Genomic DNA, 13,013 nt, shown 5'->3' with positions numbered 1-13,013 from the left:
GCTGGCGCTGGTGAAACTGGAGAAACTTCTCGCTGGACCGAGGAGGAGATGGAGGTTGCCAAAAAAGGTACTGTTTTAATGAACTACTCTCTTTCCTTTATGTCTTTGTCATTCCTCTTATCACTGTGCGGCTCAGACGCCTCTGCTTCTTACGATTGTGTTTTTCCCTCCCTCTCCCGCCTTTTTCCATTCGCTTTGATTATCTGATATTGCGTTGCCCTGCCCGTTTCCTACATGCAAACGGGAATGACTGCGCACATGCATTCACACAAATAAAAACTATTCCTGGTGCTTTACTGGAAACTGTTGGAGAGCCTGTAGTCCCCCCCCCCCTTTTAGCCTCACTGCTGACTTCTCAGAAGTGATCTATTAAGGCCATCCAAGAAGCAGCAGAGCGTGACGGTTTCCTTCAAAGATCTCTATCTATTATTCAGGTTCAGACCCTGTTCAGATTCTTTAAAAAAAAAAAATGTGAAAGTTACTTCAACAAGTCTTCGAAATATTCATTGCACGCGTCGCTTGGTCTAAGGTTGGACACTGCATGTCATTAGTCAGCTCATTCCACACAAGTATGCCTATGTTTGCCCCTTTCTGCTTGGATTTGCTGATTATAGGTTTTTATTCAGGGTAGATTGGCAGAGTAAACAAATGGATTCATGTTGAAAAATTAAGACTTTGTTGCATGTTTCGATTTGCTCCACCTTTCCAAAAATGCGAGTGGATATCATCTCCTCAGACTTTCAGCCCTTTATGCTACATATGTCTGTGAATTAATGTAACCACGAGAGGAAAGTCATATAACATAGCAGGTTCGGAAATTACCTTTATGCTGCCACACGTGGCTGATCAGGCAGGCCCAGTGAACAGTTTTGCCCCTGAGTAACTTGATTTGTTTATCTGAATAAGCCCTGGTGTTATTACAAGGCTGAGACATGCCAGGCTTGGTAGTCAAATCAGAACACCCCCTCAGATGAAGAAAGAATTTGGGTCATTGCAGTTCTTTATTGTTGTCTGGATGATTTCACACCTTTTACTGAAATTTGATATTAGTATACTTAGAATTTGGTATAATCAAGCTGATGTAATGCAGCTTATGTATTGTTGGTAGGCCGTATACCCCTTGTACCTCAGTGAAATCTGAGGTGTTAAAATCAGTCAGACCAGAGCAGCTACCACATTGAAGTTATAAACCTCACAAAGGCCTTTTATTGCTGCGTGTATTACGGAACTTGGATTATATAACTGGATTGAATGTTGTCTTGGTAACACAAGAAACAGTGACACTTTCTTCGATTAGCTTTTAGAAGAAGTTCACTTGATTGTTTCCCAGTTTCTGCCTTCAGATTGTTTGTTGTGCTCATAGCACCATAACTTGATTTGTCAATGATTACTTTGAACGTGGAGCCACTGAATGTAAATTAATCTCAAGACATGCGCTTGATTATGTGGAAGGAGTATTAGTTAAATATACTACCAGGGTTGTAACAATATTGGCTAGATTAAGTTGTCATAGTGATCAAAGCAGATAAGCTAAGTGGTGATCGAATAGAGTGAGTTTACTGTACTGTTCAAGTACATCCCCCCCCCCAAAAAAAAGTAACTAAGACGAGAGCTGCTCTGATCAGTCCCAGTGCCCTTATTCCCTTCTTGAACCGGAACATTAATGAGGTTTTGTGTTTAGCTGTGCAGCGATTTGTCAAGCTGCCAGTATCCTTCATCTTAGTGGGATTGGGCAGGAGGGGGAGGTCACACGGGTTACAGGATTTAGAGAAGAGCTGCTCTAATGTCAAAGGTAAATGGAAGGCTTCCAATTGACTGCAGGGTGAAAGAGTAATTTCAAAGTTTAGTGGGACCATTAAAGCTGATTGTGTAATCAGTGCAGGATGGGGAAGACGAACAGCAAATCGCAGCAGTGGGGATCCCAAGAGTGTAGTGTAGTTTTTGTGGTGATGCTTTTATTTGTTAAAAGAGATCGTTAAGATTTAACTGAGATCATCTTCCAGAGCCACATTGGAGGTTCTGACACAGCATGAGAACCATTACTGCATGTTCACGCTAAATAAGGCTTTTAAAACTTGTCCTTTCTACAGTGCCTTTTACATTATTGCAGCCAAACCCCAATTAAATACAGTGTCCATCGTGATTTTGTAAAGTCCTGTGTGGCATTAGTTTCTATTATTAAACATGAAATGCCTTGTTAATTTGTATTTTACCAAGTATTCAAGTTGGATTTTTGATTTTGCATCATCTCTCTCCATCCTGCACCAGGGCTTGTTGAGCATGGGCGAAACTGGACAGCTATTGCCAAAATGGTGGGCACCAAAAGCGAGGCACAGTGCAAGAACTTCTATTTCAATTACAAGAGACGGCACAACTTGGACAACCTGTTGCAACAGCATAAGCAGGTAAGCTGATTGTGATCTGGATTCAGTTGCGAGCTGTCTTCAAGCTGTTGTAACTCTGTATGAATGAATGTATTTTATTTAATTAATTTTTTTGTTTACGTCTTTTTGGTTCCCAGGATACACGAAGGGCTCGTGCTGATAGATCTCAAGGTGAAGGTCTAGCCACGCAATCACCTGATGATGATGAGGACAATGCAGAGGACAGTGAAGGTCAGAGAGATGGATAACATAACACATAACAATCACACACATTCTTAAGAACTCTTTCTGGGTTGTAAAGACTGCACGTCTTCATCGTCTGATAGGTTCTTGATTATGAGCTTTGAAGCGTAATGCTTAATCTCAAATGTTAAGTAAACAGTTTAGAAGAAATCTGGGAAGCTTGATCCAGACTTCTATTTGTCATTTAAGCGTTTCCTCTGGGTTGATGGCAGTGGGCTTGCTCTCTACTGACAGTAGTTATAATAAGTGAGTGGAAAAGAGATCAAATGCAGAAAGGCAACGAGTAGAGGAAGAGATTAAAGATGTGAAGTAATTCAGACTACATGGGTACCTGTTGCATAACAGTTTGTAGCTTTGAAGACTGAAGAAAGGCCACTCTTTGAACACAAAGTGCTGGTCCCACTTGTTTGATCCAACAAGCAAACAAGCCTGCCTGCCTGCCTCACTTCCAGAAATCATTATCTCTGCTGGGTTTACATGGTGAAGGCATTCTTCTTCTTCTTCTTCTTCTTCTTCTTCTTCTTCTTCTTCTTCTTCGCACAGTGTTTTTTGATGTTTTTTCTTTCTAAGTTTAAAAAAAATGGTTTGCTCAGCAGACTTGTATATAATTTAAACAAACTCTGCTTTACAAGATAACTGTGGCGACGTCACAATGTTGACTTTATCTACATCTGATGGAAATCAGACACTGCTGGTGATCTACACGTCGCAGATCTCACTTTATAAAGTTACACATTAGGCCATCAGAGGCATTAATAAAACTCTTATAACTATAAACACCGTGATTTACCATTTGGATATTTTGTAAAGCTTGCTTCTTTGATTTTTGGTTTGATGCATTGAATGGATCTACAAATTGTTTTTGCATAAACATGCCATCTGGACTACCATCACCATGGTAACAGCTGCAGCGCTAGACAATATGCAAACCGAGACGGGCAGACAGGTTTTAAACATGTGGTTTCTGGATGTGAATTTATTTATTTTTTATCACTTTAAGCTTTCTGTTTTGTTTGACATACTGTACATCCGCATAGATTGCAGTTATCTAAACTTAGGTGTGAACTGAGCTTATGATTTCTTTTTATCTTTCAAGGCTGAGCTTGCGGTTGTGAGACCTTGAACGTAGCACAGGCAAATATTATCAGCAATAAACAAAATATGGTGTTTTGCAATAAGTGGCAATTACATGTGTGCCTAAGTGTGAATGCGTGTGAATACATTTCAAATGGGTAAAGTGAAGGTTTAGGTCCTGTTGTAGATTTTCTGTCTGGGGTTTCATGCTATGCGAGTTTGATATAAATACCCCAATCTTTCTTGACTTAATACATGGAGGCTGTATTATGGCTGACGTTTTAATGGTTTCGTGGAATATTAATTGAATTGTATTTTTTCCATGATCCAATTGCGTCCTCTTTATATGATTAATCTTAGAGTATCTGCTCTTGTTTTGATTTATGTCGGGATGTCTATATTTATTTTCATTGTTAGAAGGATTTTAGAAAAGTCCTGTGAGTTTTAGTAACTTCATGAATTGTTTGTCATGTATTAATTTGTCCTTGTGTGCTTCTTTAGGAGGTGACAACAGCTCTGATACAGAGAGCGCCCCTTCCCCCTCTCAGGCTGACTCCTCAAAGTCCAGTGACTCCAAGAGGGCAGACGGTGCTGCAGGAGATACTCAGTGTGCTGACCAGGACAAAGGCCAGACTAGCAATGGGAAGGCTCCAGAGCCTCCATGTGAATTCACAGTGAAACAAGAGAAAATCCCAGAGGGTGAGGCGGGATCTCAGGAGGAAAAAGCCAGGGTGACTTCCTTTGCAGGCTCGGTACATCCTAAAACGGAACCTCTGGATGTGGTTATGAATCCCGAAGAGGTTAAAGTGAAGATGGAGCCCGGTATCAAGGAGAAAGGCGAAAAGGGAGATCATGGCGAAAGGTTCCACTCAGATAATGACTCCAGCGCCACCTGCAGTGCTGACGAGGATGTTGAAGCAGAGCCTGAAAGGCAGAGGTGAATTTTCAGTTCTCTGTTCACGTGTTCATGTTGTGTGTGTGAATAACTGCATTTTCCAAAAAGAATGCTGTCAAATTATTTTAGACGTCTATATTTTGTCTCACGCAGCAGAATATTCTCCATGGAAAAGCCTTCGTTGCTCAACCCTCCAGGCTCAGTGTTGGTGCCTTCACCCAAACAAACCCAGCTCAACATCGATCAGCTGCATCAGCGGGCAGCTTCAATACCACCCATGGTTGGTTACTTTTTCAGAAGGATCATTCTCAGGCAAAAAAAAACAAAACAACAACAACAAAAAAACTACAGGCCTTTATAGTGTAAGCAGTATGTAATACATGACAAACAGTTCCACTGTGTGTGGATACATTTTTCTATTAAGGTTTTTATTGAATGAAAAAAATAATATTTGTATGTTTATTAAACGTGTTCTGGAATTGCTTTCCCTGCAGTGCTTCATTATCTCACTTAGTTCATATCTGGCTTCCGGACTCATGGACTTCTCCCCTTCCTTAATACTTTAGGTGCCTGGTCCATTTGGCACTGGTGGCGTGCCCATCAGTGGTTACGCCATGTTGCAACACCAGATCAAAGCAGTGCATGAGTCAGCGCACCAGGAAGAGAAGCAAAGGCAGGACCATGGTAAGAAAGTAAAACTATCCTCGTTCAACGCTCACATCTCCTGTTGCCTTCTCAGTGCTCTGTCCTCATTGTTCTCTTCTGCTGCTAACAGTGAACTATTTATAGCCTATATTTTAGGACCCATTCATTTTTATGCAGTTTCATAAAAAGAAATGTTTGAGGGTGCTCTGGACTGTTGTAATGTTCTTCAGCCTGAGCCAAGATTTAAAAAAAAAAAAATCCTTCTGCATTTAGTACTATATATAAGCACAAGTCTTGATTTACACTTCTCTTGAAATACCTTATGAAGAGGGGGATTTGGGGTTTGTGTTTTTTGATGCCATGTGACTAGAGGCTGTCAGAGGTCACTTCTGCTGGACCGTCAGTTTTGTTCACCCATGCACCTTCTGAAGGGAGAGCAGTGAAGCCAATGGGCAGACTGTATTACAGCTTGATTTTGCAAAGGTTTTAGCACCTTTTAGCGTGAGTGCCGTGAAGAGGAGAGCAGCTGTCAGTAAGCGACTGAGCTTTGACACCACAGTATTTATTACACATAGTAGGTTTTAGCGGGTACGTGTCCAGGTGGCGTTGTGTCTGTCAAAAAAGTACATCCATTCTGGGTCAGCTCCGTGCACACTGGGATTGGGTTTTTCTTTTAATAGTGGCTATCTTCCCTTTGTCCTTATGCCTGTGCGCTGCAGGTAAACCTTTACCGTACATGCCTTATGACATGATGCTGGCTGTGGACCAGGAGACCCACTCCGGTCAGCCAGGCTCTCCTTACAGACTCTCCCCCAGGGAGTTAAGAAAGGCCTCACCTGACCCCAACGCCCCCAATGTCTCCTGCTACAGTGTGCCACCAGGTAAAAGCACACATTTTCACCTCCTCCTCCCAACCGTCCTCCCATGACCCTGCTGATACAGGCAGGCCTTGTTTGACACCCCTTTTCTATTTGTGTTATAGATTTTTTTTTTTTTTTTACTTCACTGGTAGTGGAATATGACATTGTCTTTAAAAATGTGCATACATATTAACTAAAATAGTTAAAAGAATGAGGTCAGTATATGAGGTAACAGCTTAATCCCCCCCCCCCCCTTGTGAGGGACAGCCTTAAAGGAGGGTGACCTGAAAGGAAGAGGTGCAAAAATGCTTGTTTCAGATTGAATATGACCTGAGGGACTGCACCAAGACCCTGCATGAGGTAAATGAGTGGTGGTACTCTATATTAGAGTCCAAGAGTAAAAATGTGGAGCTAGCAGTGAGCATGGTAGGTCCACTTTAAATTTGGAGTGGAGATGAGGACTGCTGTGGAGCTCCTATTCCTGTCAAGGTATGTGACAGAGTTACAGAGCACTTGTGTATTAGTCAAGATGTATCTTCCGAAGTCCAAAGGTATATGTGTACACATTAGTATTTAGCAATGTACAGGAAGTGTGCAATCAGTGTTAAGGTGAAATGAAGAAACCTCTGCCCAGATATGACCATCCATTGCTTTTGCTTATATCTATATCCTGCAGTTCTCTATGTCACATTTCTTTTTTCTTTTTTTTTTACAATCTGTTATAAAGTCATCCTCTCTGCTTGTAATGTTTTATAACCGGTTGGATTATAATTTGTTTATTTGTGAATGGATCAGACAGAGGTAACACTTCTTTGGCTCCATTTGTTGCGTCTCAGAAAATGAGCCCACTTCCAGTGATAGTTGCCCTCTGATCTCCGTGACATTTTGTGTATTTGCATTACATAAGTGAGCACATTAAACCATATTTACAGGTTTCTTTATAATAATTTCATAAATGATATCATTATAACTATCGGTGATTTTCATTAACCAATAGTAAAACCAAATAAATGACCTAAACATGTCCTGTCCACTCTGATGTGCTGTTAGACTGCTGTCATCAAAGAGCATTTCTACTGTATCGCCCTTGTAGGTGTGCTACCAATCCAGTTAGGATATGGTTATAGTGAATTATGAATCCTGAAATTGAATTTCACTGCAAACTGAAGGTCCTAAACAGTCTGTTTGTTGATGATGATTAACAGATTCACATTTTAATGATGTTGTGACAGCAAATCAAAGCCAGATAAGGGGATTTACTACATGCAGATCGACTGTCAGATATTTGCCAGAACTTTATAGAGCTGGGAAGAGGTGCTATGTTTTACTTCCTCATTTTCCATCTTATAGGATGCATAAAAAACTTCTCTGAAAATTCTGCTGTTGCTTTTTTTTTTTTCCTTGTTTGACATTTGGGGCAAGCATAAAATCATGTCCATCCGAATTAAGTTGTTGTTCCTGAACTTCCTGAGCATGAATGTTAATGCCTGACACACAGTCCCTTCTCTGCAACAGAGGCTTATAAATTCGTCATAGAGTGGCTTGTTTTCTTATCTGTCCCCGCATGAGCCAGCAGGAGGATGACGTTCCTGCCCGATGGAGGAACTCTCGCTGCCATTTGCATTTTTGATAGAGTGCAGAGTGCATGCTGCTCTCCCTGCAGGGAGGTTACTCCCGGTCTGTGTGGGTGCATGTTTGAGGTGTGTTATGATTCATTTTGTCTACTCAGCTGTCCCAGGAGACAGTCAAGCAGACAGCGGGCATGGGCCAAAGATACCAGAGGCTGAAGACAGGCTGTTAAATGAGGTCTTCACTCCTTACTTCGCCACTCAGTGGAGCGTTGTCAGAACAAAGCTTAATATTTTATCATGAAGTCTTTAATGGGAAATAAAGCTTAAAAGAAAGAGTATGTTGGGTGCACTGGTTTGCTTTTTTTGATGTTATACCCAGCTGTTTTTAATCAGTTATCTTATTTCCTTTTCTGTATTTGCACCAGTCCTTCACCCTGCAACTACCCAGCTGGTCCAGAATATACCAGATGGAGGCCGCATGACATTCAGAACCATTCGACCTCCCAACATTCCCTCTCCTCCTCCACTCATTCCAACTACCAAGCCCACAGACAAGCCTTCCTTCATCCAAGGAGGCTCCATCTCCCAGGTGAGGCACCTGGGGTATGATGTTTGTGCTTTACCAGTCGACTAGCTCTTCTCTTACACCACTAGAGAGAAATCAGATTCTTTAATAATTTATGTGAGCTCTGATGTAAGATTAACATATGTAGGTTTTATGAATCTTTTTGTCCATAACAGGATCAACACTTTAATTTTCAAACTATCACTATATTTATCTACTACACTGTTGATGGTAGAATAGGACAGTTGATCCCAACTTAATAAAATGAACTGCTTTTTTGTTCCTGTGAACCCAGTGAGCTGACTTTGAAATATGTTCTGTGATTTCATTTCCAGGGAACTCCTGGCACATACCTGCCATCCCACGCTATCTATGGGCCAGAGGGAACTAAGAGCAGTGTGGGCTCCATCTCTCTGGGTTTGCCGCGGCAGCAGGATCTTAACAAGCCTGGTAGGATGACAGGCTTCATGTGACTAAGCTGTTTGTCACTTCTGTTCAAATAGAGCTGGCAACATTGGAAAACCAAGCATGGCATGAAAATGAGTGCTTTGCTTTCAGTGTCAGAAAGCAAAGCATCCAGATCAAAGGACGTTGCTCTTTAGAAATTCTGTCACAGTTGACATTTGAGGCATCGCACACACCTACTTTATGGCATGGTCTGACAGTTTTACTATTGTACCACACAGAATTCTGCAAATAGAGAACCGGATTTCCTGTTAGTAGAAAACTTTCTCAAGCCTTATCCTCTAGTTATATTTTGCTTCTCTCCGTAACTCTTTAGGAGCTGCAGTTCCATCCATACAGGATTGTAGAGGCAACCCAGCAAAGGCTGGCGAAGGTCTGCCTTTCAGAGGCTCTATCACTCAGGTAATGAATGGATGAAATGAGGCTTTGTTGTTTTGTTTTTACACGTTTTTTTTTTTATATTTATATAACATTTCTTTGCTCTCCCCTTAAACAGGGCACGCCAGCTCTGGCCCAGTCGAGCATTGCTGCTGACCTTCTGAAGGGCACCATCACAAGGCTTGCCACAGAAGACCCAAGCAGCCCAGACAAAGCTAGGGGGGAGCAGCTGGCTAAAGGTCACGTCATCTATGAAGGCAAAAGTGGGCATATCGTGTCCTATGATAGTTGTAAGTGCTTTTATTGTCGATATTGCAAATAGCAAATTTTCTTTGTTTGGCACACACATGTTATCATATGTTTTATTGTCCAGTAGCTATCAAGAACCCCAGGGAAAACACCCGCAGCCCCCGAACAAGCCATGAATTGAAACGCACCTTCAACATGATGGAGGAACCCATGGGCAGAGGACACACGGGCAGAGAAGGAGCCCCGTTGGAGGGTACTGCTTGTGTGTCACTGAATATACACACTGTGTCCTTGTTTGTCTTTTCTGTGTCAGGGGCTCATGGTGCCCGTTTCTTTTTTTTCCCCCTCAGGGTTAATTAGCAGAGCTTTGCCCAGAGAAAGCATTCATGGAGAATCTAAGGAAAGACCAGTGATCACTGGATCCATAATGCAAGGTAGCTTACTGTAAAGTTGATGCGTCACTCAAAGTCACATGAAAGAATAAGCGAACCTGAAATAACTTCAAATCTTTCCAGGGACGCCAAGAACTGCCGCAGAGACTTATGACGATACTATGAAATATGGAAAACAGTTAAAGCAGGAGAGCCCGCCTGCCCGCTCCTTCGAAGGGGGTATTGGCAAGGGCAAGCCCTATGAGGGTGTCAATACGATTAAAGAGATGGGTCGTTCTATTCATGAAATCCCACGACAAGATTCTGGACAGGATATGTGCAAGACTCCTGATTTGCCAGACAGGAGGGTTTTGGAGGGCTCCATGTCACAGGTCAGACAGAGCTGTGATTCCAGCCACTATTACACAATTTACTTTAATGTTTTTGAAATTGAATATATGAACTCTACAAAAATACAAAACTGATTTTTATGATGAATTGATGACTAAACTGTTGTTTTTAAAACCCTTTACCAGATTCACAATCTGAACCAGCCCACCATCAAACACAATGTCAAGTCCCTGATCCCCAGTCCCACTAAGCTGCCACACAACATGCCCCAACTGGAGGCCATGGAACGAACCAAATACGATGAGGCTAAGGGAGTACGGCACACCTCTGTGGTCAACTCCACCACCTCTGTTCTACGCTCCACACACCAGGAGGCCAGCAAATCCCAGCTTAGCCCAGGCTTGTATGAGGACGCCAATGCTCGCAGGACCCCTGTTAGTTACAGTACCAACCCCATGTCTAGAGGATCACCTATGCTGGGACGAGCTTCAGAGGGTATATTCCATAATCATTTTATTCACAGTAGAACATCAGGTTCTCAGTTATTTATTAATTAATAAACATTATAACTCTTACAATTATGGAGTTGGATAGAATTGAAGTAGACATTTATCTTTCCCTTACCAGATGATCTTATTTTTTAGAAAAACTATAGTAGTAATTAATACACAATGTGCACCCAGTTCTGAGGGCACTGGATAAGCTTTTCTTTTTTCTTTCTTTTTTTCCTGAGAAAAATAATGACATGATATTAAGTTGTTGCATCAACTAATTAGATAAGCCGTGTGTGTGTGTCTCTCTCTCTTCTGAAGGTGGGATGGGGTCTGCAAAGTCTGCTTCACATGAAAGAAAGAGCACCATGACACCAACGCAGAGAGACAGTGTCCCAGCCAAGTCCCCAGTGAGCGGTGGTGACCCTGTAGCCTCTCATAGCCCCTTCGACCCCCACCACCGGCCTGAAGTGTACAGAGGCCATTTGCCTCCACATCTTGACCCTACCCTGGCCTTCCACAGAGTGCTGGATCCTGGTATAAAAGCATTTTAGTTTTTTCTACTGTCACCATGTAGGAAAGTGAGCGATGAAAACCTTGATTCTGAGTAAACTGACGAAAGCAACTCAGGCTTTCTGTTTCATAAGCATAACATGTCTAGGATCTTTTACAGCTGCTGACGTCAGCAGTGGTGATCTGTATCAGTGAGCCTTCTGTTCATGGCCTTTTTTGTTTTGTTTTGTTTTGTCCTCTGCTACAGCATTCATGTTCCCCAGGCAGCCATCCCCAACAGGCTACCATAACAACTACCAGCTGTACACCATAGAGAACACACGGCAGACCATCCTGAACGATTATATCACTTCCCAGCAGATGCCCAGAGGACTGTCACCGCGGGAACAGTCTGTTGCTATCCCTTATGCACCCGGATCTCGAGGTATGGCCCTCCGATAGCTGACTAACAGCTGTGGGCAGGAGGGGTAGTAGTATGCAGACTGTGTGCTTGTGAAGTAGTGGCAACCTTTTCCAGACGCCCAGAAGCAAATGACCTAGACAAATTCTGCTGATTTGTTCTTTATATTGGGGCTGCAAGTGATTCGGCTACAGCTCAATTTATACATTTTGTATGGTCATGCAAATCTCCATTTGCTGAGTGGTTGCCTCTTACAAGTTGACCACTATTCCACTCTCTTTGCAGCCCTGTTGCTTATTGATCAATTTGTATTTGGAAGCACTAACAGATGAAGGTGATGGGTTACAGCTAAGTGTATACGGTGTTCATACATTCAGAAATTGATGGATTGGTTCTTGTTGTTCACCGTTGGCCCTTTGCTTCTGTCTGTAAAAGGGATTATTGATCTAGCCCAGATGCCTCCAACTATCCTGTTGCCTCACCCTGGGGGAACAGGTACTCCCACTTTGGAACGCATCGCCTACCTCACTGGACCTCAGCCCCCTTTCCCTCCTAGAGCTTTCAACCCAACCTCCATGTCGCAAGGTGAGGACCCCTCCCTTCCCCATCCCTACACCCCATGTGCCCTTTATCTTCCTTGCCACGATCACCGCTTCTGTAAAAGTGCAGCTCTGCGCTGGCCTGATGTGGCAAAGGTCAGTTGTGCTTGTCCGGTTACAAAAGTTAAGTTTTACTGAAGTCATGCTGGGAGTGATTTCCCATTAAACTGCCTGACCGTTGCACAGAGCAGTTGATGTCCTTGTTTTTGTTTTTGTTTGTTTTTTTTGTTTTCAGTTGCACAGGAAAACACAAACAAAACATAAATAGCCTGCACTCTATTTTTTATTTTTATCCTATTGCCTAAACCCATTGTTTTAATATGTAGATTCCAAAACTTGGTAATGAGCTTTATGCTGGACATACACTGTGCGATTTTCGGCTCATTTTGAGCCGATTTTTCAGTCGTGTGACCGTTTTGGTGATCAGCCCGAGTTTCGCCTTCATCGTGTGTCGTGCATCGTGTAGTATACGTGGGGTAATGAGAAGCGATTAACACCTCACGACCAGCTCCCGATCATCAATCGCTTGGTCGTAAGAAAATCAAACCTGTTTCAAATCCTGTCGGCCGTCGTGAGGGTGTCACCGCAGCCTCTCACATTGCGCACGCGCAAACACAAAAATGAAACTGAAAAGACGGAGCAGCACAGCAGTGCAGCATGTTATCTGGACACAAGCGATGGAAGCACAACTTGTAGCTCATCTGAGTCTTTTCAATGTGGCCTCACAAAATTATCACGACCGCAACAACCGTGAAAATAATTGCATGGGCATTGCTGCTCAATCACAGCTGTCTGATCAATGTTTTTCATTAGCAATTTAGCAAAGTTGATGGTGGTGGTGTGCGTGTCTGTGTGAGTGAAAGACAGAGAGGGAGAGCGAGCGACAGATTTTCTGTTATAACCTTCATGTTATGGATGCACAGTGTGAGCACTCAGGTCGCATCAGAGCATTGGGCCGT

At 42.6% G+C, this 13,013-nt stretch overlaps 1 protein-coding gene across 5 annotated transcripts in view; it reads left to right on the top strand.

The window, feature by feature from the left end:
* The window catches only part of ncor1 (nuclear receptor corepressor 1), a 61,039-nt gene that overhangs the window by 39,587 nt on the left and 8,439 nt on the right, over positions 1-13,013 (top strand). Inside the window, exons 17-34 of one of the 5 annotated variants that reach the window (XM_013264651.3) lie at positions 2-67; positions 2,269-2,405; positions 2,522-2,615; positions 4,203-4,638; positions 4,753-4,876; positions 5,163-5,280; positions 5,961-6,122; positions 8,098-8,261; positions 8,573-8,687; positions 9,019-9,104; positions 9,199-9,370; positions 9,454-9,582; positions 9,680-9,763; positions 9,845-10,092; positions 10,237-10,546; positions 10,864-11,079; positions 11,303-11,479; positions 11,891-12,040. In XM_013264651.3, coding sequence (XP_013120105.1) covers positions 2-67; positions 2,269-2,405; positions 2,522-2,615; positions 4,203-4,638; positions 4,753-4,876; positions 5,163-5,280; positions 5,961-6,122; positions 8,098-8,261; positions 8,573-8,687; positions 9,019-9,104; positions 9,199-9,370; positions 9,454-9,582; positions 9,680-9,763; positions 9,845-10,092; positions 10,237-10,546; positions 10,864-11,079; positions 11,303-11,479; positions 11,891-12,040 — 2,988 coding nt within the window. Of the gene's footprint in view, position 1; positions 68-2,268; positions 2,406-2,521; positions 2,616-4,202; positions 4,639-4,749; positions 4,877-5,162; positions 5,281-5,960; positions 6,123-8,097; positions 8,262-8,572; positions 8,688-9,018; positions 9,105-9,198; positions 9,371-9,453; positions 9,583-9,679; positions 9,764-9,844; positions 10,093-10,236; positions 10,547-10,863; positions 11,080-11,302; positions 11,480-11,890; positions 12,041-13,013 lie in introns of all 5 variants that reach the window. The other 4 variants (XM_013264650.3, XM_005460869.4, XM_005460872.4 and 1 more) reach the window with 4 other exon arrangements.

This window comes from Oreochromis niloticus, linkage group LG10 (genome assembly GCF_001858045.2).
Source record: "Oreochromis niloticus isolate F11D_XX linkage group LG10, O_niloticus_UMD_NMBU, whole genome shotgun sequence".
Taxonomy (NCBI): domain Eukaryota; kingdom Metazoa; phylum Chordata; class Actinopteri; order Cichliformes; family Cichlidae; genus Oreochromis; species Oreochromis niloticus.
Note: the sequence above shows the minus strand (reverse complement) of the source record. Positions and strands in the feature narration are given on the sequence as shown.